The sequence below is a fragment of the Engraulis encrasicolus genome, chromosome 20 (assembly GCF_034702125.1).
Source record: "Engraulis encrasicolus isolate BLACKSEA-1 chromosome 20, IST_EnEncr_1.0, whole genome shotgun sequence".
NCBI classification, from domain to species: domain Eukaryota; kingdom Metazoa; phylum Chordata; class Actinopteri; order Clupeiformes; family Engraulidae; genus Engraulis; species Engraulis encrasicolus.
In genome coordinates this window covers 35,820,943-35,847,960 of record NC_085876.1, presented here as the reverse complement: position 1 = coordinate 35,847,960, position 27,018 = coordinate 35,820,943, and the positions used below count along the sequence as shown (strand labels likewise).

At 43.0% G+C, this 27,018-nt stretch overlaps 3 protein-coding genes across 3 annotated transcripts in view; 2 read left to right on the top strand and 1 right to left on the bottom strand.

Moving 5' to 3' along the window:
• The window catches only part of LOC134436566 (probable ATP-dependent RNA helicase ddx6), a 33,174-nt gene extending 30,382 nt beyond the window's left edge, over positions 1-2,792 (top strand). The window contains exon 14 of the mRNA XM_063185841.1: positions 505-2,792. The gene's annotated coding sequence lies outside the window, so the exon portion shown is untranslated. The remainder of the gene's footprint in view (positions 1-504) is intronic.
• Positions 2,793-6,246: 3,454 nt separating this feature from the next.
• Positions 6,247-16,735, top strand: tomm40l (translocase of outer mitochondrial membrane 40 homolog, like). The gene is made up of 10 exons (XM_063184931.1): positions 6,247-6,351; positions 6,930-7,147; positions 7,709-7,776; positions 9,588-9,680; positions 10,474-10,575; positions 10,703-10,808; positions 12,851-12,973; positions 13,808-13,884; positions 14,329-14,431; positions 15,129-16,735. The coding sequence occupies exons 2-10, from the start codon at positions 6,931-6,933 to the stop codon at positions 15,266-15,268; spliced, it is 1,029 nt and encodes a 342-aa protein (XP_063041001.1). The 5' UTR covers positions 6,247-6,351; position 6,930; the 3' UTR covers positions 15,269-16,735.
• Positions 16,736-18,309: 1,574 nt separating this feature from the next.
• On the bottom strand, positions 18,310-23,804 carry LOC134435889 (apolipoprotein A-IV-like). The gene is made up of 5 exons (XM_063184930.1): positions 23,586-23,804; positions 23,392-23,449; positions 21,425-21,578; positions 19,383-19,575; positions 18,310-18,497 (listed from the first exon to the last, which is right to left on the bottom strand). Exons 2-5 carry the CDS (start codon positions 23,429-23,431, stop codon positions 18,339-18,341), a joined length of 546 nt encoding a protein of 181 aa, XP_063041000.1. The 5' UTR covers positions 23,432-23,449; positions 23,586-23,804; the 3' UTR covers positions 18,310-18,338.
• Between the last annotated feature and the right edge of the window lie 3,214 nt (positions 23,805-27,018).

Genomic DNA, 27,018 nt, shown 5'->3' with positions numbered 1-27,018 from the left:
ACGCCGGGGACACATGCACACGAATTTGGCCAACCAGAGGGAACGTCACCATTTAGTCCCTTGAGGGAACCAAATTGGGCGCAGGCAAGCAAATGGGGCAGACGCAAAAATATTCGGCCAAGTTTAATATCATGCAAATGAAGAGAGAATTTTAGGGTAGCAATTGTTGGGTAGCAAGTCTGCACTGTGCTCGCAATGGCTCAAGTGGAGGGGAATGTATTGCGCTTAGCATGACATACCTTTTGGCAGTATAGACAAATGACAAAAATATTGTTTCAAATCGGTGTTATGAATTCGATATATTGCACAGCACTACTTGAAATGGATATAAAATAAGATTGCAATACTAACAGGTGTGTGTGTGTGTGTGTGTGTGTGTGTGTGTGTGTGTGTGTGTGTGTGTGTGTGTGTGTGTGTGTGTGTGTGTGTGTGTGTGTGTGTGTGTGTGTGTGTGTGTGTGTGTGTGTGTGTGTGTGTGTGTGTGTGTGTGTTTTTCCCCTGCAGGACCACAGGATTCTGCGATGACATCTGCTTTTGCACAAAAGCTTCACACTCCTCTATAAGAATAGAAGAAAAAATCCCCCTTTGGCTTGTACCCTTTGTTCCTTTGTTCGTTTTCTGTTTTGTTTTCTCCCCCATGTTTGTGCCAGATTATGGTGAAAAGTTTTTCGTTCTTGTGCACAAATCTGAGGCAGGCGGCTCGTGTGGCCCATTCTTTGAAGGAACCCTAAACATTCCATAGTCTCTGTGTGACTTGCAATAAACAAACAGGACCGAGGGCCTGGCGGGTATAATACGACAGCTGTCACTCCTCTTGATGGTTTTGGTATATTTAAGTTTAAAAAATATTGAAAAAAAATGAAATGGTTTCACAGGGATGATTTCAGAAACACAGAGGTGGGTTCACCTGCATATACACACACACGGGGCACAATAGTCATGTGTTCTGTGCTCAATAGGGGCTGTGCAACAGTTTGCGTGCGCACAGTTACTTTTAAGTGTGTGCCCTTTTAAAACAAACACACGATCTGTCACTTAAGTGCCTTAACTTCTGACAGGCCAGCAGTAGGTCTAGAGATGTCGAATAGGAAAACGCTGACTATCCTAAATAGCATCATCCTGATGCATTTGGGATTTTTCTTTTTTCTTTTTTAAGACTTAAATGAGACCGAATAGTTAAATGCTCAGTTTTGTTGGGCAGAACTGTCCATTCAGTGTGGCTGTCTGTCACACTCTGAGTTTAGGGCATGTCTGATCCATAAGAAAAACATTTTGGAGGCTGAGGATTTGCAAAAAATAAGAGCACAAAACCCTATGGTGCTTTTTAAAGTGAGGCGTCATCTGTTTTTATTGCTGGAGCAGTTTTCTTTTCATGAAAAGGGTTTTCATTTAGATGTTTCATAGGTTATTTTCAAGCACCTGTAAGAATGTGAGGATGACTCTATTATTGAGATGAGGTTTTGTTTTTTTGTTTTTTTTTTCCCTAGTTTTATATTTTTGTTTCGATTGGCACAGGGCAACGTATTTCATGAGGGCTCTTCCTTTTTTCTTTCCTTTTTTTGCCCCGTAACTGCCCTTTTGAGTTTGAAAGAATGTCCGTTTCCCAGGTAACTATGCATTTTTGCTGACTACTCTGCTTCGCACCTCATTTCTTCTACAACTACTTGGCGTCTTTAAAAAAAAAGCCCTCTGTTCCTCAGTCCTTCCATAGACACACAATAACTCACATCCTGCCAACATTTATTTTTTCTCGCTCTTTGCATTGTGTTATTTGACTTCATCATGAAAACCGCAAACATGAAAAAACACTTGCCAATCATGGTTTAGTTCTTAGACATGCATTACCTTTATTGTATTGGGCCTAATGGAAGACCACTTGTGACCTTATGGCCTGGCGGGTTATGTTTCCAAACTTGCGATTGCAGGTTTTTTTATGTGTGTATATATATATATTCTGTGCTGTGGGTCGCTAGAACGGAGCATTTGGAGGAGTACACTGCTTTGGAGTTCAACTGGGAAGCTAAAGCTTCATTCACACAGTAGCGTGTGCTCTGTGTTGGGTGGCCCGGCTTCTTTTGGATATGATTGGACAGGAGAATAGTGCTAAAGCAGATGCTGTTGAAATAAGAGTTGCCTGCCTTCCTTTTGTGCACAAAAATGATTTTGTCCCCTTTTTTCTCTCGCTTACAAAAAAAATTGTTAATGCTTTGCTGTTCGTTTTTTTCCCCCGTTTTGTATTTCATTCTGGCTAACAGGTGAATGTAAAGCGACCCGTTTCTATGACAAGCCAACTGTGCGGGGAACACCCTAAAGTTTCCCCTATTCATTATGAAACCCACCCAAATACCCTGTGGTCCTGCTGAACCTGTCATCCGCCATCAAAACATGGTCGTCAAAGGCTAAATTGTTAAATGCTCCTCTTGCTTTGTCCTTATTTTCCACTTTCCTTTTCGATGCAGAGTGTGCAAGATTTGTTTTTATTTTAAGATTTTTTTTTTTTTTTTTTTCCCTCTCCTCTTCCCCTCTCTCCTCTGTGTGTCCTGCTTGGCACCTCCATTTTCTACCTGACTCGTGTCCTCTCTCTGTAGTGTGTCTTTGCCTGTGAGACAGGCTGTCTGTTTGACACTCACTGGAGTTTTTTTGTTTTGTTTTTATTTGGGGTTTTTGCGCTCTTCTGAAGCATAAACTGTAGCATATTCTAACTGGCAGCTGTGACGTACTTTTTTAAGTTTGGTCTTTTTCCCTGCTGCAGGTGAACGTAGTGGGGGGGTAGGGTTTAGGAGGGGAGGGTGTGGGAAACGTTATTATTTTTGGAGGGGGGAGGGCAGGGGTTGGCTTGGGTCTCGGGTGGGTTAGTGAAATGTTGTTTTTGTGGTTGGGCTGAGAAGTGATGCGTATTGCCAAAAGTGAGCGGGGCTAGCACAGGAGAGGTGGGCCAAATATTGATGGAGTGGCAGGGAGCACGCAGCGTAAGCCAGGGGCCTATACTAACAAGCTGGTTCAGGAGTATACCGAGTATTGGATGATTTCCCTTTCAACCTGGTTTACTCCTGAACCAGCTTCTTGGTGTATACCCCTCTGGTTGGAGGGGTGGGGTGGGGTGGGTTGGCTGTGGGCAGAAGGGGTATGTGGGGTGGGGGTGCGCTTGAGCCAAGTATGCGTGTGAGCGAGTGGGGTTGGGGATGAGGGGCAATTGTAGGGGGTCTTGATTGGGGATTCGTTTCCTCGATGGTAAATTGTAAAATGACATCAGAGGGTACTAGGAAGCTGGTTCAGGAGTAAAGCGGGTTACGTTAAGAGGTAAATAATGTAATAGAAAAGTCCAGAGTCCTCCATATTCTTAAGAACATGAGGACTCAAGAGGTAAATCATCTAATATAGAAGCCTGGAGTCCTCATATTCTTAAGAACATGAGGACTCCGGGCTTCTATATTGGATGATTTACCTCTTCACTTCACCTGGTTTACTCCTGAACCAGCGTCGTAGTACAGGCCCCTGGCCGTGTGCTTTGGGGAGGTGCATCAACAGATCTGCAGCTTATTGGACCTGGTGTTGTGCCAGTGGCTTTTCAGGGTGAAGAAGTTGTACAGGGAGATTGTTGGCCATCAGAGGTGTTGTATGGTTGACGCCTATTGGATCGGTACTGCTGAAGATTTTCGTAGGGTTGTAGCCAGTCGAGGAGTTAATTTTTTTTGTGTAAGTTTCCAAGAAAGTGCATGGCAAGCTCTGCAAACGTGCCTGTCTTGTCTTTCTTTTAACCAAAATCCCTCCTGGCCCTGCCTTGCACCCTTCCCGCACCGACCTACGACAAGCTTAGTCAGGGGTTGGGACTTTGGTGTATTGTCCTTGAAGGGGGGTTGTCATCTGGTAAAGCGGGGACCTGTAAATGCAGACTTGTTTACAGAGTAATTTTTGCCGTTTACAGGTTTGAAAAGCAAAGAATGAGCCGGTTTTGGACCAGACATGGTTGGGTCCAAGTTGGGTTTAGAAACAATATTTTAAAAAAAGCTCATTTTCAGGACTCATGAAAACCAAAAAGTGTGAATGTATTACAATGGTGGGTGGACGGATGGAAGCACGTCTGTATCTGTACTGTGTGATTGAAAGTCTAGAAAATGTATGGTAGTGTGAGGGGAGCGAGAACAAAAACTCAAGTGTGAATGTTTCTGTGGGAGTGAGTGAGAAATCAAAACCCAAGAATCTGTGAAAGAATGCTGTATCGTTCCCTGCGAAGAGTGGCTGTGTGGGCTTAATGTTAGGAGCTCTGTGGCTTTTGGATTGTAAGTTGGCTGTGTGTGAGTGAGTTTAAACTGTGTGTGTGTGTTGGAGATGTTGAACTGTGTGTGTGTGTGTGTGTGTGTGCGTGTGTGTGTGATGATGACTTAACTGTGTGGTAGCCACTCGTTGCCTGAAATGGAATGTTTGGCTGTGGCAAACAGTCGTGTGTGTGTGTGTGTGTGTGTGTGTGTGTGTGTGTGTGTGTGTGTGTGTGTGTGTGTGTGTGTGTGTGTGTGTGTGTGTGTGTGTGTGTGTGTGTGTGTGTGTGTGTGTGTGTGTGTGTGTGTGTGTGTGTGTGTGTGTGTGTGTGTGTGTGTGTGTGTGTGTGTGTGTGTGTGTGTGTGTGTGTGTGTGTGTCAGTCAAAGTACCTGTGTGGGTGTCTTGGAGGTAGTGGAGGGTGCAAGTGTTTTGCACACCATGGAGAAGAAGAAAAAATCCAAACATTAGTTTCAATAGACATTTGTCTTCCAAACAGGAAGTTAAACTTGGATTAAAACATTCCCATAGCCGAAATTGGGTCACGGCTTTGGAATCTCTCAGACAAAACATTGGATCCCCTCCAGTCCAGTGATGAGAGCCTAGTATTTGTTCAATTACGCAAATTTGATTAACCCCACCATATTGAAAAAACGTCTGCTTGCCCGTTAAAGGACAAGTGTCTAAAAAAGTGTGCAAAATGTTTAAATTATTTCTTTTTATTTTATTTTAATTTTGACCAATACAAACCCTAATGTCTAAATTTGGTGCCCCATGAATAATGTGAACTGTTGTATGTCTGTGTATAACAGCCCCAAGTAAAACATGGTGGGGGCAAAGTTCAGTTTATTCCAATTCCATTTTTTTTTTATTTTTTTTGAGTGGAGATGGTTACATTTTTGGTGGAGTTTTTTTCTTTCTTTCTTTTAAACATTTTCCTTCTCTGTTCTTAAAAAAACAAAATGAGAAACAATTGGAATATGTCAAACCAGAATGTGAATGAGAGAGGTAGAACTTTTATTGAACTAGGTCACCAGCTCAGTATTATAATTTCTTTACAGCCGAGAAGCTTTCTGGGTCTGACACTGACCTTGTTCCCCACACGTCCTGTGTTTTGGAGCAGGGAGATAGACCTAGTTGGACCAGTCTCAACCCAAATGTCTTAATTTTATTTTCATTTTTTTATTTTGTGGTTTAGATGTTCTTCCCAATATTTTTGGCATATTGATTTGGTATGTGAAAATGTTTCTTTTTTTTCCCCTCTTGTGTTGAAGGTAATGTCACCAGCCATAGGCCTACCACCTCATTTGATTGTCATGTTTTCTTTTTCTCTTCTACCTCTCTCATCGAAATGACTTGTGTTAACAGAAAAGATACAAAAGGTTTTGACAAAATAAAAAATTGAGACAATTGACTGCAACTAAACGCCTGTGTGTCTTGTTTTTAGTTCTGTCTGTAGACATCAGTGAATGAGGCCTAGGCCTACTGAATGGCTGTATTTTGTATACAGTATCTTTCATTCAAATAATACTATGTGACTGAATGGTATTAAATATCCAGCTGGACACTGTACTAAAACTGCATAATTTTCAATGATGGGTGAACATAGTTGTTACTGCCATGTCATGTGTTGAAAATCAAGATCCATAGGGTAGAACGACAGGCCCCAACAGTTCTATCATGACCTTCAGGGGGAAATCTTACCTCATGGACCAAAAAAAATCATTCCACTCCTCAACCAAGCTGTCTTGACGCATTTTGTAACCCAATCGACTGAAGTGTTACTCTTAAGACCCACCTCCTTTGAGCTTTTGGACCCAACCACCTTTGCACATTTCACTTGCATCACATCCACCAAGTCAAATCGCACGTTAAGACACGCCCACGTCTCCGGTATCAATCGCACATGCTTGTCTAGGCTGTATGGATTGACAGGTGAAAAGGCAACACATTGTTCAACGGTTGTGCTGACTGTCCAATCAAATGTCCTGCTACCAAAGGAAGGCGGGACCAGTGTTGAAAACTCATGCTGGTTTACCACTTCGTGACTGCTCTGCTGCCGGGTGTTGTATCGTCCTTCTCTTCTGAGTCACAACGTGAGTATCAAATTTTATATCACGGGGTTTATAAAAACGTGGCAATGACGGAAATTAATCATGAAGCAAACTTTCCTTTGGTTATTGGATTTAGGTGTATGCGTTGTGTCTTCCTTCGGGGAAAGCAAAGCATAGCTAGCTGGGTAGCTAGCTAATTCATTGGTCATTACTCGTTACCTATCCTTGCTTGGACAGGTGATGTCTTGCTTGGAAGCAAGATGGGTTCAGATTTGATAGACCAATGTTCGTTCCTCTGACAGATTTCCGTATGTCCTAATCTGATTGCTGGTATTGGAGTATTGCGAATCAGGCTAAACATTTTCATCATTAAAGGGTAGCTGATTCCATTGTAGCTAGCCTACATTGACACTCAGTGGCCAATGTCATGACCATTTACTATCTTCACTGTAAATGCAGTACGTAATCTGCCTGAAATGCAATTGGTTAAATACAAATATGAATCATCATTAGTATTCAACCCAACTGCTTCGGTACTTCACAGCGTCTTAGCTCATTCATTCAATCGGCCATTCATTCATTCATTCATTCGTTTCGTTCTCCCTCTCCCTCTCCTTCAGCATGGGCAGTGTGCTAGCTGCCAGTTCTCCGAGCCCACCAGTGCCACCTCCGGGCGGCAGTGCAGGTGGGGCCGGTCTGGTCTCCGTGCCCCCAGGCTTCACCATGCCCCCCGTGTCACCTGTCTCGCCCGGTGGAGCCTCCACCACCCCGGCCTCAGAGTCGGAGACCCCGCTGCCCAACCCTGGAGCCTTCGAGGAGTGTCACCGCAAGTGCAAAGGTTAGTGAGAGGCCATTGGTGTAGTCCTATCAGGAGCAATTGAAGACTGTTATGACCAGTTATTTACTCACTCACAGCAATAGTGTACTCTTGACACTGTCACCAAACCGTTGCAGTTTTTGGGTTGCATGTGGCTTGCTCTCTCTGGTAGGGTATCTTTGGTCTTCAGACAATGCTAGGAAGCCCTGCTCAATACAGAAGTGCACTCTCCCCAAAGGTTTTAACGGTCACCATCATATTGTTTCATAACTCTTCGCAGTGATGTCCTGATACGGCCTTTGACATTTTTGCCCCAAATGGCCGTGCATATGTTGTTGGTTTGTACTGCACCTCAAATATCATCCTTCAAGTCTGTATTGAGGCTGTAATAAATTGTAGCTGCTAATTCACTGGAAGTCAGAAGACTTCCAGGTTTTAGCATTTAGAATGACAGATGCCTGAGGTGGATGCTTGACCTTTGAAAAAAACACAAAATGTCAGAGCTGTAATGATGTGATGGTGTGATGTGATGTATTGTATTGTGCTTAAACTTAAATTTCCCGACTCCTTCTTTCCCTGTAGAGGTCTTCCCCATGCAGATGGAAGGAGTGAGGCTGACTGTCAACAAGGGACTTAGCAACTATTTTCAGGTCAGTCGCACACTCACAGCAACTGACAGATAAGGACATTCTCCTTCTGTTTTTCTGTTCCCTGTCTAATCAACTGCGTTTAACTCTTGTTCCTGTGAGGATTTTTTTCTATATGGTTTTGGTGAAAGATGTTGTAAGCATGGCCAGTTGTAGTGCGTAGGAGTATGAGTCTCTATTGCATCCTTGTGCAATCTTTCATTCTAGCGATGTTAGTGAAGAGTTAAAGGGGTATGCCACTATTTTGGGGCTTAATGCAGTTAAAATCGTTGGCTGGGGTTTATAAAGATGGTAAAGTGTCTTATTTTTCATGTTAAGCGTTGTCTTGCTTTAAGAGAAGTTAAAAGAGGGAATATGTCGCTAAGCTACTGAAAGTCAGTGGATCCGTGTAGCATTGTAGCATGCTACACGGATGCATTGACTTTCGGTAGCTTAGCGACATGCTGTGGTAGTGGCATACCCCTTTAAGTTTTAGCCTGAAAGTTTCTGTTGCTTCCACTTGAGGTCTTTTGATTAATTCTAGGAAAAACACTGTAGTGTGTATTCATAGCCCCTAGGCTTCAGACCCTCTGTGCAAATAAGCTGTCCTTGAAAAAGGGCTTAGAATGGAGCAGCACAGTGGAAGTGCACAGAATACGCAGTAGATGTATCGTGTTTTGACTTGCGTGATGCTGTGGAAATCTATGCACTCGTTTTGACTTTGAAGTTCTTACATTTACATCTGACTTGCAAGAGCATTGTTGTACCAGTAGTTATTTACCGGAATTATTGGTGTGCATATTGATCAGATCAGAGGACTACGTTAGTGTTTGAGGAATGCACGCCAAACTGTATCATAGCTCCTAATCATTAACCGAAGCATAGCTTCTCTCTTGATGACATTGACTGCCAATATTGTCCTCCCAATGCCCTTTTTATATATATTTAGGGAATTTTTGCCTCTATTGATAGGAAAGTGTGTTTGTGAGAGAACGAAACAGGAAATTAGCGGGAGAGAGATGGGGAAAGGCTCAGGAAATGGCCATGGATCAGACTCAAATCTAAGTCCAGGTGGGACGGGGTGCTGTGATGCTCTGCATGGAACATCCTTTCCGTGTACCGGGGGATCCGGGTTTGAGTTCGGCCTACTAATTTCCCAGCCCTACCCTGTAGGGATGCACCGATACCACTTTTTTGAAAACCGATACAAGTACGAGTACATTAATGTGTGTTCTTGCCGATACCGAGTACCGATACTGATACCTTTTACCACCAAAATACAATGAAAATAAATGTATGGCCTTGTTTTTTTCCACCTGTGATATTTTTATTGTCCATTTCCATGTAGATTTAAATGTTAGTAAATGTATGAGGTGGCACTTTTTCCATAATGCTTTCAAGTCCACAGAATGTGACAAGATTTTGCATTGTTTTGTGTAATAGCAGTATCGTTCCTGGTATCGGCAAGTGCTTGACGAGGACGAGTATAATGAGCCGTATCGGGTGCCGATACCGAAACCGATACCATCCCTACTACCCTGTCTCTCTCTCACCACTTTCCTATCCAATCTTCACTGATCTATCATAATTAAGGCGAAATAAATCTCCTAGCCCCGTATTTGCAGTATGGTGCATTAATCCCCATGCCTCCTGGCTGCTTTCTATTCATCTCATTATTACTATATTTCTTTGAATTACTGTTCTATTTCTGCTTTTGCTGCAGCGTTTGGTCAGTTTGTACATTCAGAAGTTGTCCTTTTGGGGAAAGTACAGACTCCTTGACTTTGAGTCTGACTGACCTTGCCTCTCGTCTTCGGTCTCTTGTCTTTCCCAAGGTGAACCACACTGTCATGCTGAGCACTCTGGGAGATTCCAGTTACCGGTTTGGGGCCACGTACGTGGGAGCCAAGCAGACGGGTCCCGCTGAGGTACTCTACCTCTCCTCCTTCTTATTTTCCTTTCCCTTCTCTCTCTTCTTCTCCACTTTCTCTTTTTTGAAATGTATTTTAGGGGCTTTTATGCCTAAATTAGTAAGGACAGTGTGAGATGGTGACAGGGGGGGGAAATGACCTCGGACCCAGGAATCGAACTGTGGTCCTAGGTGTAACAGTCAATGCCCTAATTGTTTCAGCCACGGCCGGGGCCTCACCTCTCCTCTTCCATCGTCTCCCTGGCTACATCCATATATCCCCCTGGCCTCACCTCATCTGCTGTGGACTACTAGTTAGGGACTTGGTCTTTTGATCACACGATTTCATATTACAATTTCACACGTGATTGCTGTGTGCTTGCTGGCCATACTTGAGTGTCCTGAGTACCCAATATCTAAATATGATAAATGTGAGCATGAGTCGTCCCATAGCGGAATTAGCGCAACCACAGCACAGAGCCAATAGTTTCTATTTGTACGCCGCTGGACATGAGGTGACATGGGTCCTGTCTGTGCAGCTAAAAAAAAGGTTTATGTGAAAAATAAAATAAAATAAACATTTCAGTGCTGTGCATATCAGGCAGGTGGACGTTGTATTATTTAAGATTACCGGTAAACCACCCGTTAATGAAACTCAGTAGCCGGTTAAGATTTTTTTAACATTTTCGCCACACCTAATTTGTACACAGTCTGCCAATACATTTCATTGGTGCATTCATCATTTTTTCAAAGCTATACTTGTGCGTATGATGGAGTAACTCTGCTTGTTTGTCTGTCCACTTGTGCTTTAGTCGTATCCTGTAATGGTGGGAGACATGGACAACAGCGGAAGTCTAAATGCACAGATCATTCACCAGGTCACAGACAGAATACGCTCTAAAGTGGCCCTACAGGTAATTTGTGTATCTGTGTGTGTTCGTATCTGTTTGTGTGTGTATGCATTTTACCGTGTGTTGTTGAGGTTGAAGATCTTGCTCATAGCTTTATATTTCAAACTCTCAATTCCTGTGACGCAAACAGACGCAGCAGCAGAAGTTTGTGAACTGGCAGACTGACGCAGAGTTCAGAGGAGAGGACTTTACAGCGGCCGTGACGTTTGGCAACCCGGACGTGCTCGTGGGATCTGGTAAGCAGGAACCTACTTCCTCTACTTACTTAACACGTGACAATGTAACCATTCTGCCCTGTAAAGTGTCCTTGGGTTGAAAGGCAGTCCAAATAAAAATGATGATGATTATTATTATTATTTATTTCCCCTTATTATACGGCATTCTAGAATGGTGCAAGAGCTCCCATTCACTTTCAATGGGCGGACCCAACGTTCGGTGGTCACTACTTTTCTGTAATGCCCACCTAATAATACCCGCTGCCAATGGCAACGAGTTTGGTCACTTCAGAGATCACTCCGCAAGTAGATCGGTCATATCTTCACTGATATGTCTTGCCTTCTGATTTTTAGCAGAATGGCAGCAGCGCGATTAACGCACGCTGCTGATAACCCACTGATGCTCCGGTAACCAACCACTTCTCAAACGTCTCAAGACGAATTGCAACAACACTAGAACTCTCATTCAGCGATTAATTTTAACAGATATGTCATCCTGACGAAGTTAATAACAAAAAAGGCAGAGTGGTAGCCCATCAGGATTCATCAGCAACATTTCATGTCCGAGTGTTGCTGTTCCAACAAAGCAAACTGTCACTGTCCGCCGGCCGCTGTCGTGACATCTTTTATTAACACTATTGCCTAGTATTTTTTATTTCATTTTTTTTTTTTTACAAGTGAGGAGTTCGTTGACAGTTTCCTTAAGGGTGTAGCCTGTAGGCTAGAAGTTGCCTCCTCCAGCCAACCATCCAGCGCACAGCATGGTCAGGGCGCACAGCAGTGCTTGGGTTGCTATGCTTTTTTCTGGAATAGCCTACTGTCGCCGATTAGATATAAATATTCCTGTTAAGAACCCAGGTTTAGTAGCCTAGATATCGCGCAGTGAACGAGGCAGCCTGCAAACAGTATGAAGCGCAACGTGGCTGTAACAAGTTAGAAAGTAGCCAAACTCTGTTGCTTGGTAACCTTTTTAAATTATGAGCGTTCCACGAACTATCTTTCTTTGCGCACGCTATAAAATGGCAATAAACATGTTATTTTAAACTACTTGTTAACTATTTATGTTTTCTAATGTTGGTAAAAGCCGTATAATAAGCGGGATAATGTATTGTCAACATGTGACTATAGGAAAATATTTCCCTTCGAAGCGGAATAACACCCCTCCGCCTTCGGCGTCGGGGGGTGTTATTCGCCTCGTCGGGCAAATATTTTCCTATAGTCACGTGTGGACAATACATTATCCCTTACATAATGCGCTATGAAGTCAGTGTCCAGTTACTATGCAAACTTTGAACATAAGGGGGGAAATGCCTTTTGAAACCGTTACATGGATGACTCAAACATACTGTACTTTATTACTTTGTAGGAAGAAATAGTGATGCTTTTATTTGCATCCATTCACTTGTAGCAATTTGGCTAATAAAGGTGTTACAGACCGTTTATATATTTAAAGGGACACTGTGCAGGAAATGGTCAAAAAAGGTACTGCAACTATGCTGCTCAGTGAAACTGGGCTGCCTATTGCCAAATTTGATCTTTACACGAAAGTTTACTAAGTAATAAACCAATATTTTCTAGTATGGTCCAAGTAGAGTCATTTTTGCAGCTAAAGATGGCTATTTTTGGAAATTCAAATTGGCGGACCATGGAGACGATCCCCCCTTTCATGTAGGAAAAGTGCAATTTTTCCAGTCATAATGAATGCTTAGAATTTGATGGTGGTGGTAAGTATTCATGAAAAAGGTAACATTGGGCAGCTTGAATTCTGGAAATAAACAACTAAAAATCTGTCACAGTGTCCCTTTAACATATCAAATATCTCAAAACTTTTGGACATAAAATCCGAGCCCTGCTTGTTATGTCCCATAATGTCCTTTGTTGTATGCATCCCCTTTTTTTCTCCACCCGCGATCCCTCCTAGCTGTTGGATTCCATCCATATCACATAAACATCTCTCTTTTTCACCATGTTCCTTCTTTATCTTATCCCCCCCCCTCTCTATTTCTGTCTCTCTTTCTGTCTTTCTTTCTTTCTTTCTTTCTTTTTATCCTCCTTTCTTCCAGGTATCCTTGTAGCCCATTATCTGCAGTCCATCACGCCGTCTCTGGCGCTGGGCGGTGAGCTGGTGTACCACCGGCGGCCGGGGGAGGAGGGCACGGTCATGTCCCTGGCTGGACGATACACAGGTAAGAGTAATAACAACTTTTGTATAGCACAAGTCGAACAAGATATGCATCCCCATGTGCCTAACAGTTAGATTTAACAACAACAATACAAAAGAAACAGAGAGAAAAAAGATTAAGAAAAAAAAAAAAGGAATCGGATGAAAGATGAAAAATCAGAGTCAGACAGTGAGCTCAGTCACGTCCCTGGCCAGACGAGACGCAGGTGAGCTCAGGTGCTGCACCAGGCCCAGGCGTGGACTTGCTGTAGGTGTTGTTACACGTGTGCGGATATTTATAAAATCAGATTTTTTTTTTATGCATATACATGTAAACACTACATGTGGATACAAATAAAAACTCCATTGTGACATTTTATCCCCCTAAAGTGATTTTTTTTTTTTTTTTTTTAAACCAGAGTTTTAAATGCACTTTCTAAAACTTGGTGTACGTGTAAATTTGGTGAGGCAGAAACCGATGTGTAAACAGCTTGTAAACCATGTATAAACAACTCCTAAATGTTGTTGTGTTTGTTCAACACTTATGGAGTAGGACCACCTAGAAGACTATTACATTCGACATTATGACACTACAATGTATACTGTGTATTGTTTCACTAATGATTGTTATATCTTTTGTTTATATCTGGGAAAAAAGGTTATGAAGGGTTATAATTTTAATAGAGGGGTGGGTTGGTGTGCGTATGTTAGCACTGGTGTATGTGTGTGCGTTCTGTTTGGGTTTGGTTAAAACTGGATAGTGTATCCCCCCCCACCCCACCCCTAGCATACATGTCAATCATATGGCTTCTACATGACTTTGATATGTTGTTGGTTTTGTGTTTTTCTCCTTTTCAAGGAAGCAACTTTATCGCCACAATGACACTAGGGGGAGCTGGTGCACACTGCTCCTATTACCACAAGGCTAATGACACGGTAAGAGGTCTGTGAGTGTGTCTGCCTGCCCGGGCACCCACCGTGGAAACTAAACAGTTTTTCTTTGATTTTCGATTGGTGATGTGTAGGTCTTTGTCAGTCACGTTCTGTAGAGATATTGATTTGTGTGCATTAGTGTTACTGATAACCCTGATAACCCCTCTGCATATTTTAAGCTCACAGAAAGTTTATAATTCCTGACATTCATATATATCCATCATCTGCAGTAGCATTTTGATCTGCACTCTTATTTATTATTCATTCATACACTTCTAGCTGTTCAATAATGTCGTTGGGTGCTTGTGCTATATTGCTCGAGTTCCCAATTCCATTGAAAGAACCAACCCGTAAATGATGTTCTACTCTGTTCTATGCAACTGTATTTCACTGTTATATTTTGTTCTGTTTAGTGAGTCCATTGTATTGTATTCTGTGCCTTTTCAGCTCCAGCTGGGTGTGGAGTTTGAGGCCAGTGCTCGCATGCAGGACACTAGTGTGACGTTTGGCTACCAGCTGGATCTGCCCAAAGCCAACTTGCTCTTCAAGGGTAAGGCTCCGTTTATATGGAAATGATCAAAACAGACGACACAAAAGTGGTATCTCGTCCTCTTAATGTTCGAGGACAGTTGCTGGTGAAGACGACAGAATATTTTCTAGGAAGTGTCTTTCATACACATGGCAACCGCACGGTTGGGGTCTGAAATTGTGACGAGCAGGTGGATTGCAACGTGAACATATTTTCCTTGTTTTGCCGTTTGGACGTAGACGCAGCCTGGTTCGTCTTCAAAACTCCCCTCTGAAGGAGTCTTTTGCGTTTTCAAACCCTTATGGCACGGTTGCTGTGTAATCAAAAGGCAATTCTGAAAAAATATTGAATCGCTTGCAATCAACCTTTTATAACGGCCTTTGAGACTGATGGTGGTGATATTTTCAAGTGTTTAACTTGTGCGCGTGCGTGAGTGCGAGCCCAGGCTCCGTTGACAGTAATAGTGTTACTTCTCTCTCTCTCTATCCACGCTCAGTTGAGAGTTACTTGGTGGTGGCTGTGGTGATGGTTTTACGTACCGGTATGTCTGTGTTGCTAGGGGTAAATGTGCTTGGTAATCTGACTGTATTGTGTTTGTTTTCATGTCTTACGCTCCTCTCACTAGAAGAAATTTCCCCCATGGGGGACAATAAAGCTACTACTATCTACTATCTAATAAAGGGCATACTTACTTACCTACCTGTCTGTCTCTCTCCAGGCTCCGTCGACAGTAACTGGGTGGTGGGTGCCACGCTGGAGAAGAAGCTTCTGCCCCTCCCCCTCACGCTGGCCCTGGGCGCGTTCCTCAACCACCGCAAGAACAAGTTCCAGTGCGGATTTGGCATCACCATCGGCTAGGCCCGACCACCTGCTCGCCAACCCGCCTGCCTGCGCTCCACACCTGGGACGGCTTGGTACGCCTGGCACGGCTTGCAGTGATGGGCAGCCTGGATTCACAAGCTACAAATCCAGTGCCACATATTCCAAATGACTTAATTTTTACCTGTCCAATTAGGCAATCGCCTGGTTGAATTGGACAGGTTATTAACCATGTAATTTGCAATGTGTGGCACTGGATTTGTAGATTCTGAATGCAGGTTGCCCATCACTGACTGGCATCCTCCTTCCACCTCATGGACTCTACAGCGGGCCGCACTAATGGCCCATTTGACACCACTGACTCTCAGACTGGTTAACATAGTAGACCCCGGACTGACAAAACTGACTAAACCACAACCGTGCATTGACTGGTAGCAAAACTCTCTCTCCTGATCTCCTGATGCTAGCAAAACCTTTTCCTCCTGATAGCGCTCGTTTCCATCGCCCTAAAGGTGTGTGTGTGTCTTCAAACATGACAGCTCTTTTATTGCCACGTTCTTGTTTGGGTTTTTTTATTATTATTATTTCTGCCTTCCATCTTTTGCTCTCTCTTTTTCGTGACGAAGATGAATCTGTTAAAGATGCGAAGGAGATGCCCGTCCTCCTTTTCCTCCTCCTCCTCCTCTTCTCCTCATCAGACGCTGTGCCTGGAGAAGAGATGTCATAATGTCGCTGGAAGTCTCTGTGTCAAGCACCTGACTGTACTGTGTGTCTGTCCCTGTCATGTATATAGGTGGGCGTTACTGTGAAGAGCTGGGGGGTATACTAAGAAGCTGGTTCAGTAGTAAACCAGGTGAAGTTAACCTTGTGGTAGAGGTACATCATCTAATTGAAGAGCCTGGAGTCCTCATTTTCTTAACTAGATAATGCATGCAGGTATATCTATTAGCAGGTTCACTACTTCCTGCAGGTTAACTGAGCCTGGTTTATCACTTAACCATGTTCTTGGGACAACCTCCTGGTCAACCTTTGGAGGGGGGTTATGGCAAAGGGAGGGTTGGATCTGATGGACTTGAAAATGACGCTGAGCAAGAAGAGCTCGACTACTACTATACTGTACACCTCGAAATCTCAGAGAGATCTATTTCAAATGTGTATGCACGAGATGCTATCCAGTTACATCATATTTTTTTTTAGTATAACCGTTTTGTTACGTTGTGTTTTTGTTTTTGCTCCGGAGTTTGTTTTTTTCTTTTCTATTATTTTGTACGGTTTGATCTTCATTGGGCCTCCATGCTCTGTAATGTTCCAATGGTACATCGTTTTGTTAGTTTTTGTTTTGTTTATTTGTTTGTTTCCAACGTTTAAATTTTTATCAACCTTTTTTCCATCATGCCAAATATATATATGAAATACATAAATATGTATAAATATATATGTATGTATATGTATTACCTGTACATATCTGCTGGGGAACAAAGATAAATGAAGTTTCTTTTGAAAATGTTGGACTATGCAGTGTTATTCTTTTGAGGGGAGACCAGCCTCAGTGGTTCCCAAACTTTTTTTTCCTGGGGTCCCCCCTTTTTGACCTGACAATATTTTCACAACCCCCCCTCTTGCCCGGTCATATTCCAAATGGTAAAAATTGTTCTCCTTTTCAAATTAGCTAAATTGTAATTTTTAAATTCCCTACACGAAAGCTGTCAATACACTTATTGACCTTACAAATCAATATTGTCTGTGACCCCCCCGACCCCCAGTTTGGGTACAATTGGATTACCTACACCTTGCTAAACGACTCAAAATAACCAAAGCCAATGCAGAGTTCATGTGTTTATTTAATTTGCCAGAAATCTACAGGCACTAAGTTAAATAATATATCTACAAAGCAACTATGTTGTGGCCCAGCCTGAATGTATCAACCACTACAATGTGGGCCTGCCAAAAATGAGAAATAAATAAAACTTTTTTTTTTTCAATTCTACTAATACTTAGTAGAATTTATTTTACCTCGTAGCCTATACACCATGATAAGGGACTCAAAACAACCAAATCCAATGCGGATGTTAATTTATTTTGGCTATTCAATTCATCGTGTCTGCAAGTCTACAGACATGTCCCTCTAAATCTACATAAAACTTCATCTATGGTCCAGCCTGAAAGTTATAATACAAAGCAGCCAAAATAAAACAGCATGGGTTCTTTCCATTTTCTTAACTCCCATCTTCCCTTGTGCTTGTGGCAACACCATTGACTCGCAAAAGCGCAATTCAAAGAACTTTTTTTGCATTTACAATTGAGGGGTTTGAATGGGGAAAAGTCTAACAAAAGTTGTGGCCGCTTGGCTGACAGCAGGGAAACTGACTGTGGGGAAACAAGCACAGGTCAAGGAGGACGGTAGTCATAGGGTGGATTCCAATCTGCGGACTTCCATCCTCCCTTGCTCACTTGCCTGCTTGTGACCTCATGATGATGTCACTGGCGACAGAAAATTAATTCAATATCTTGCAAAAGCACAAGTCCAATGTCATTTTCTCATTTGCAACTGGGATGGTGAATGAAAAACAGTCCCCCAAAAGTTGTTGTGGCTAGGCTGACAGCTGGGAAACTTAATTGCTTTCTACATGGAGGCAGGGCCAGGAGGCGGGGCGAGGCCACAAGCACAAGTGGAGGACGGGAGTGTACATATTGGAATGCACCCATAGGATAATGGAATGTAACCCATGACAAACTCTCTGGCTGCGTTCGTGATGGCGCATTGCTGCTTTTGCTGTGCAGCACGCATGCCTACTTTGCCATTTCAAATGCATTCTAAAATGTACTGAAATGGCAAAGTGTGCATACGCGCTTGCACAGCAAAAGGAGCCATGTGCCATCACAAACGCCCCTGATAGTGGGTCAATCTCAAAGCCTAGGCCAGTGTCCTTCCAAGTGTATCAGCCTAATAAGTCACGCCCAGTGATTGGATACCCTTTATTAGTCACACCCAGTGATTGGATATTCTGTAGAGTTCACCAAAAAGTATCCAATCACTGGGCGTGACTAATTAGGCTGATACACTTGGAAGGACACTGGGCTAGGTTTTGAGAAAGACCCAATGTCTTCTTCACTCGGACTCCCAGAGTGTGGCGAAGCCTCCGAGGAGTGACTGGGCGCTCTTGCGGATGTTGAGGGCGGTCTGCTCCAGCTGTCCGCGGAAGGTGTGCACCACGGGCACCGTGTTCCTCTGGATCTCCAGCAGGTTCTGGTCGATCTTACGCCGCACCTGATCGATTAGATTGATGGATTAGATCAATGTTTCCCAACCTTTTTTGTCTCACGTACCCCCTAAGCCTCTACATTGTGCCATGAGTACCCCCTAATTCATGTTTTCTCAACCTTTTTTGTCTCGTGTACCCCCTAAGACTCTAAGTTGTGCCATGAGTACCCCCTAATTCATGTTCTACTGTATATCGTTTTCTCTATCCCAGTGTCCATACATTTGTTATTGTAGTAACATTTTTCCAAGTACCCCCTGCAGTGTGTTCGCGTACCCCTAGTGGTACACGTACCCCTGGTTGGGAAACACTGGATTAGATTCCTATTCCTGTGTGGGTTTTTTTTGGCCTATGTGTTTTATGTCATTCTGCTGTGCTGTAAGACAAATTGCCTTTTTAAGGACATTAAAGCTTTCAAGTCAAGTCAAGTTATTGGCCCATACGGATACAGGTATTTGTTTTCACATCGGACAAGTCCATTTCTTCAGGTTCAGCCATAGTCAGATCTTATGTGACTGACATCTCATATAGCCTACAATTACAAACATACAGTACATTGACACCGTTTACAATGCTGTGGCATTGCAACGATGCTTAATTGGTACTGGGGCAAGGTAAACTTTATATCCCCCAGGGGTAACTCAAGTGCTGACCGTTACACATCTCCTCAAGAACAAACATATAGACAATAGACATAAGGGGCCCAAAGTGTGCTAAGACAATATCCCCCACACACCACTATACCCCATTCCCCTAATGTCAGAATATGCTGTATGTAGCACAGTGGTACCCAATTTTTTCCTGCCAGGACCCTCTTTGCACCCTAGGGGTCCCGACTTGCCCGTTTTGGGCACCGCTGATGTAGCAAGAAGTCTTTTCCCCGCCAAACGCACCTCGCTGGCGTAGGCCTCGGCGTGGCTCTCGATGGCCACCACGCGCCGCCGCGTCTCCTCCTCCAGCTGGCTGGCCAGCCGCTCCGCCTCCTCCGAGATCTGCTCCCACACGCCCTCGCTCGAGTCCCGCACCTCGCTCACCAGCGATAGGCCCAGACGCACCGCCATGTCCACACCCTCCGAGATCTCATTGCTTGAAGAATACAGGCAAAGGCACATAAGAATACCGTGATGGACATTGGCCATTTCTCAAAGTCTAGTGTGTGCCCTTCCAAGTGTATCAGCCTTCGTAATCACACCCAGTGATTGGATACTCTACTGTATGGTGAAGTCTGCGTAGTATCCAATCACTGGGCGTGACTTATTAGGCTGACAGACTTCCAGGGCTAATGCACTAGACTTTGGGAAAGTGTACGCCACGCACACCCTCCGACCGTCCGCCATGGCCACTACCTCCGAGTGGGGAATATGCACCCGGGCCAAGGGCTCTCTTGCATTGGTGGTGGGGGCCCTATCAGTGTTTTGCCCTTGGGCTCTGTGTGCAAGTGTTCTTCGGCCTTGCCGAACTGACGAGACACATGTTGCACAAGATGGACAGCAAAGATGTTTTTTTTGTGGCACAGCTCAATGTCGGGCTTTCCTAACACAGCTGAGTGTGTCAACATAGATCCTCTTGTCTGTGTACATTGCACAATCGACAGTGTGCACATTACCAAACTACTACACTCCCTGGTAACTCGTATCTATCTGCACATTTGTTTGTAAACACTGTACAAAGATACAGTATATACCTGTATAGGGATGCCAAATTCACAGTGGGCCAAAATTAATATCTGGACAAAGTCATGGGCCGAACTCAACTTTTTTTAAAAAAAAAAAAAAAATGAATAAATAAATAAATAAAAATTAAAAAGGTGTGTTTGCGTGTGTTTAGTGTAATACTCAAAGGCAAAGTTCACAAACACTCACTCCAATCATATATAGTAGATCAAAGGAGCCAGCCCTGCACATATTCTGCAGTATACGAGTGTGAGATGTTACTGGTCCGTATTCACTTGCTTTAAAGGATAACTAACTCCAGCCAATTTCAACATCCAGTTGTAATGCTCACACTACCCTGGACTTGTCAGTACCTGAGATTTTCTTTTCTTCTTCAGCCTTTTCCGAGATCCTGGTCATTGTAATGGGGACAGCTGTTTGTTTACATTTCAAAAAAACATTTTTATTTATTCCCAAAAACATCCAAAAGGTTATGCAACATCAGCAGACAACTAGCAAACAGCGATACCTTTTGGGAAAATATTTGGAGTAGGCCTAGGTTAAGAACATTTAATGTAAACAAACAACTGTCCCTATAACAATGACCAGGACCTCGGAAAAGGCTGAAGAAGAAAAAAAAATCTCAGGTACTGACAAGTCCAGGGTAGTGTGAGCATTACAAATTGGCTGGAGTTATCCTTTAATGGTGTATGTGGGCAAACATTTGGAATGATCTCGCAGGCCAAATAGAATGACTCCCTGTGCCAAATTTGGCCCCCTGGCCCCCCGAGTCGACATCCCTGATATAGGCCAACATTTGCATAAAGGGTCTGGGTATACAGTACATACGTAGGTTTCACGTTAACAAACATCAGTGTTGTGAGGAGGGGCAAGATGCTAAGCAGCCAACCTCGTGAGCTCATTTTTTGTGTGACAGCAGTTTCCAACAATCTGAGGTTGAAGAGTGCAGTCAGGTGTGCGCAGCAGCAGCTGGGGGTGTTTACAAACATGCAACCCATGTATACATTACATTTTTACATTGCACTTAGCTGACGCTTTCATTTATTCAAAGCGACTTACAGGTATTGGTTACAGTCCCTGGTGCAATGTGGGGTTAGGTGCCTTGCTCAAGGGCACTTCAGCCATGGATGGAGATGTAGGGAGAGGTCAAGTGGGATTCGAACCGGCAACCCCTAGATTGAAAGACCAACTCTCTAACCACTAGGCCACGGCTGCACGGTATACATCATCACAATGGGTAACAAAACGGCAGCGGCACCCACCTGACTTCGCCGCCCACGGCGTGTTTGAAGGCGCGGTGCATCTCGGCCCCCAGCTCCCTCAGGGCGTCCCAGGGCTCTGCCCCCTCCTCCAGCCCCCACAGCTCCAGCGGCACGCCCTCCACCAACACGTGCGCCTCATAGCCATGACAGGCCGCTGGGTAGAGCACATATCACATTGTATTACATTTTATTACATAAAAGTATATTAGTTTGGCCCTACCGTGGCATAAATGGTAGGGCACTTGTTTGCTATGCGGCGGACCCGGATTCGATTCCAGGCCGGATCCTTTTGCAGACCCTTCCCCATCTCTCACTCCCAACTCGCTTCCTGCCACCATCTGCACTGTACTATCCTGAATAAAGTCAAAAAAGACCAAAAAATATTTAAAATATATTAGTTTACATTACCTTACATTATTACATTAGAGACCAATGTTATTATATGCAATATTAAGTTCTACTCAGGTAAAGTAGTCTACAAATTATATGAAGCCTTCACAAACTTCTTAAAGGCCAAGAGGGATGACTTTATGCCTCTTTTCTACTGCCGGTTTTCTGGTAGACCTACAGGTCGACATAGCGTGACTCGGCTGCCACTTTTTGCTTCACGATTGAGCTGTGTCGTGCCTATTCAAAAAGCAAAAAGTGGAGGCCGAGTCATGCTTTGTGGAGCTGTAGGCCTACTAGAAAACTGGCAGTGGAAAAGAGGCATTAGTCTTGTGGCATCACAAACAACCTGTAAGGCGAGCTCATAGTCAAAGGCAGTGTTGCTGCTGAAGAGGAAAAGATAGAGATGATAGATGGGGCAGAGACAGGACAGGTCATAAAAGATGGGAGAGGTTGGAAGATATAACAAATAACTGTATGCCTTTTCTTATGCTATAGTCACACCACTTGAGTGTGTGTATCTAATCTGAAATCTCAGTTGCCATGGTGGCAACAGGCTTTTCTGCCAACAGCATGCCAAAGTCAAGTACGATGTCATCATATGTAATGCCACCGTGTTGATTAGATCTTGTTTTTAAAGTATCAACACATAGATAGAATAGACGGACACTATCACCTTTCGACTGCATTTAAACAAAGTATCTAATTACAGATTAATATGCTTGTGTGGCACTAAGGATGTTTATGGTGTTTACTGTACATAACAGCATTTTCCTGTCAATCAGTTTCATCATTTCAGGCTGCCCTGCATGTCATTGAATTCAGGAAGTGTGTGAATATTACTTCATATACAGTGCAAGGATTGCATTTTTACAAACAAAAGCTTCCACTCTTGGATAAAAAAAATACTACATTTACAAATATTAATTCAAACTGACATCGCAGTGTGATCATCACAGTCTTTCATTGTAGGCCACACAGTAGCACCTGTGGTTTTAATAAAGCCAATCATTTATGCCTGGGTAGTACAACACAGACAGACAACCACATAAAACAGATTTCTGAAACAGAACAAGAAACAAGAAACAGAACAGAACAGGGGCCTATACTAAAAAGCTGGTTCAGGTGTACACCAAGTTAAGATAAGAGGTAAATCATCTAATAGAAGAGCCTGGAGTCCTCAAGAAAATGAGGACTCCAGGCTCTTTTATTAGATGATTTACCTCTAAACTTATTTTCTATAAAAAGGTTCGCACACTCCTTTGGATTTTTTTCTACTTTAAGTTATTTTTTCTTTTTGTTTTTATTCATTCATTCAATGGCAATGGCGCCATTGAATGAATGAATAAAAAGAAAAAAATAACTTAAAGAAGAAAAAAATCCAAAGGAGTGTGCGAACCTTTTTTCAGAAAATAGGCCTACGTAATCTTTTTGTGGATTTTGGTGATTGTGCACAAGTAACTCTCTACAAGTTACCTCTTAACTTCCCCTGGTGTTCTCCTGAGCCAGCTTCTTAGTGTAGCCCCCTGAAGTGTCAGACAGGAGCAGCATAGTCAAGATGCCCACAGCACTCCACTTACCGCTGATCAACACCAGCACGACCGCTCCAGACAACCTCATCACTTCGCTTGACTAGTCCTTGGAAGACAAAAAAAAGTTTCAGATTGAAGATCACTTTCAGATTGAGTTTTGTATTCCTCCGTATGTTGAAGTCATTACAGCAACAACAACAATAACAACAAAAACAGACGCGACAAAACAAAACAAACTTCACCGTTAGACAGCTGCTACCTGTTGGAGTAGACTTGTGCTCGCAATCGCATGATTCCTTCAAGTGTTGTATAACTTATGGACAGCCAAACAGCTCCAAGTCCACCGATATAAACCGAAGAGATAGCGTTCCTTCATTCATGGCCTTCCTCCATGACCTGTGTTACATGAATGCAGAGGTGCAATGTCTACATAATAAATAATACACCTGAATGTGTACAGATGCTATACATCAGTGTGTGGTAAGGAATCATATTTTGATTTCAAAATGGCATTCCACTTGTGAAAACAGACATGAAACAGACCCTTGAGCAGGGGAGAAGACCCTTGCAGCCGCAGAGGGGGAAGCCTGGTCTTAGCATTGACTGTGGTGGACAGGGGCGGATTAAGATGGCCCAGGGCCCCTAAGCAACAGGTGGATGTGGGGCCCTCTGGAGGGCAAATTTTGCGACAAACTTGCATAGACAGAAGCAGACAGGATAGGATAGGATCCAGATAAGGAGAGGAGTATTAACGAGATGTAAAACTATACGTGACATGACAGATGCATTTTTCAATATTACATCATTCAAGTGTAAAGAAATCCCGCACACTGTCCATTGCACCAACAAACTTTAATACGACGTTTCAGTCATCCGACCTTCTTATCTTTAGTCTTCTACCTGAAGAAGGTTGGATGACCGAAACGTTGTATTATAGTTTGGGTAACACTTTATTTTAGGGATACATCCATTAGCACTAATACATACAACGTTAATGCCTGCATATAAGGCCTGTACTAAGCAAATGCTAAGGCCTACTAGGTCCTAACTAAGATTAAATGGGTAATAAATCCCTTATTGTGCATGAACAAGACATTTGCGAATACATGCCTAATAAATGTTTAATTTTGCTTTGTACTTTACAAGTTACATATACAGGAACATTGTATGTATTAGTGCTAATAGATGTATCCCTAAAATGAAGTGTTACCAAAGTTTGTTGGTGGAATGGACAGTGCCTTGGGATTTCTTTACACACTTGAATGACAACCCGACTGGGATAATATCCTACGCACCTGCCCAACTACAGATGTGTGCAAAAGCAACTTTGTTGAACTCAATATTACATCGTGTCATAATTCTGTATTTTTGGTTTTACTTTTGGCCAATCGGGGGGGGGGGGGGGGGGGGGGGGGGGGGGGGGGGGGGGGGGGGGGGGGGCTGCCAGGTGGGGCCCCCTAGTCTGCAGCCATATCCAGCCTGTGGGTTACTCCGGCCCGGGTGGTGGATGTTGGCGGGGTAAAGTCCCAGTCTCTTATCTGAACTATTGTGCAGCTGGAAACGTGCCAGATGAACTCTCATCCCCCTGATCAACTGAGGATGTCCAAAGCAAATACCAGTTGGACAAATATTTTGTTGTGTGTGTATTTTTGTTCAAGCTGTTAAGACAGAGGACTGATTGAAAATTTGAAGATTTTTGTCCTGTCTGCACATCTTGTGTGGTGCCCCCCTGAAGTCACAGTCTTTTGGGCAGCAATTGATGTTCTCTTTTTGCAGCATTAAAAATGGCAGATATTTTTCTGATGATTTCAGGTAAACACCCATGGGAAGAAATGAATACTGTATTAATTAACCCATCCTGTGGTGCTGGGTGAAACCTCATGGTAAGCCTGGCCACTTCCTTTCCTTTCCCATGGTCCTTCAGTTTGGGAAGGGGACACGGGGTAGCCTAGTTTACCAAAATAATTCCGGAATTTAAGACCATTACTAATATATTGAAATGTTTTGTTATTCAAATTCTTTAATGTTCATGCTCATGGGTGACCATCACACTGGTGGGGTCAAATTATTTCATTTTAAAAATGACATTATAATAATAAACAACATTATAATACAAGAGCATTTGTTTTATTTTCAACATTAAATCTCGCAATAACACATACATTACATTATTTATGGGCCTTTATTAGAAAGAGAAGTGAGGAACAGACAGGAAAGAGTGCGATTGGGAAATGACCACAGCGGCTTGGGCAGATTCACGGCCATTATATTTATTCATTTAGTTATTCATTGTCTTTAATCAGAGACTTCCAAAATGAGGAGAGCTGGGCCTGCACACTCTGCCCCAATGACCCGATGATAGACTCTGCCTTGACTCGTATAGTTTCAGCCGTTTGTTTGAGTTCGTCGTTGATGCTTCCAACGAGAGCGGCGGTCCTGTTCTCGAGGTCCTTCGTAAAAGCCTGCGCCTTAGTGTCCAGAGCTGTTCCCAGCCTCTCGAAATCCTGGTCCATTTTCACTAACTTCTCCCCCTGCTCTCCGGCCTTGCGGGCCAGCTTGCCCATCACAGGTTCCAATTTCTCCCCCACATTGGTGAAATACCGGCCAACAGCATCAAAGTTCTCTGAGACCTTGTCACTGTAGAAGACAATTGGACAGAAGTGAATACTGCAACCTGTTCTAATACAGTGTGGATATTTTACGGACTGAATGGCAGCATAGCGTCAGGATGCAGAATTCATGGAACTAACACAGAATTTGGTCAAAATCTTGGGAATACTTTTTTTTCCACTTTGGTGTGTGTGTGTCTCTTGTTTTTTATCATTACATTAATTTAGGTTGACGGGTTAGGCTGTTGCATGGGTGTACATAACCCAAGTCTGAAAATATTTGATGTCTGAGGAATAATTGTTTGAAGCATAACTACATAAAAAGATTTTCTTTAAGGGAATGAAAAAAGTACAGTGCATGTAGTGACTCGATTGTAATATTCTGACTCACGTGATTTCCTTGCCCAGAGCAGTGTTTCTGATCGAGTCCCAAAGGCTGGGCCCAGAGTAATAGTCATCATAGAAGACACTTTCTTCAAGACCATCCTCATCCCAATCTCCAACTGCAAATGTCTTTAGGGTAGACCAAATGTACAAATAAATGTCAAAGGTTAGAAATGCTGCTTTTAATTTTCCATTTACTGTTGCACCCTCACCCAGTTCAGTTGCAAAGCAGTGGCAAAACACATCATATGCAGTTTTGCATACTATATCTTACAGGGATGGGACTTGATTATGATCGATTAATTAAACACAAGGAAATTATTATACTGATAAAGAAAAAAAATGAAAAGCTTAAATGAATCATCCTTTCCTTTTCCAAGTAGCATGTATTGCAAATCATGCAAAAGAAGAGTTTGTATGACACTGTATGCCACGGCAAAGTAGTGTTGTGTTATTCAAGAATGAATTGATTCTTTTGAACGACTCCTAACCATGAATGGTGATCACAGTCAGAGCAGAGAAGTCACATTTACTCATTTTTCTTTTTGTTTACATTCATTTTGACATTAATTCACCAGCGTACAATCATTTGAGGAAAAAAACCAAGGGTCTGATTCAGAGTGCGTCAGAAAGTGTCAGTCTTATATATATATATATATATATTACATTGGATTACAAATAG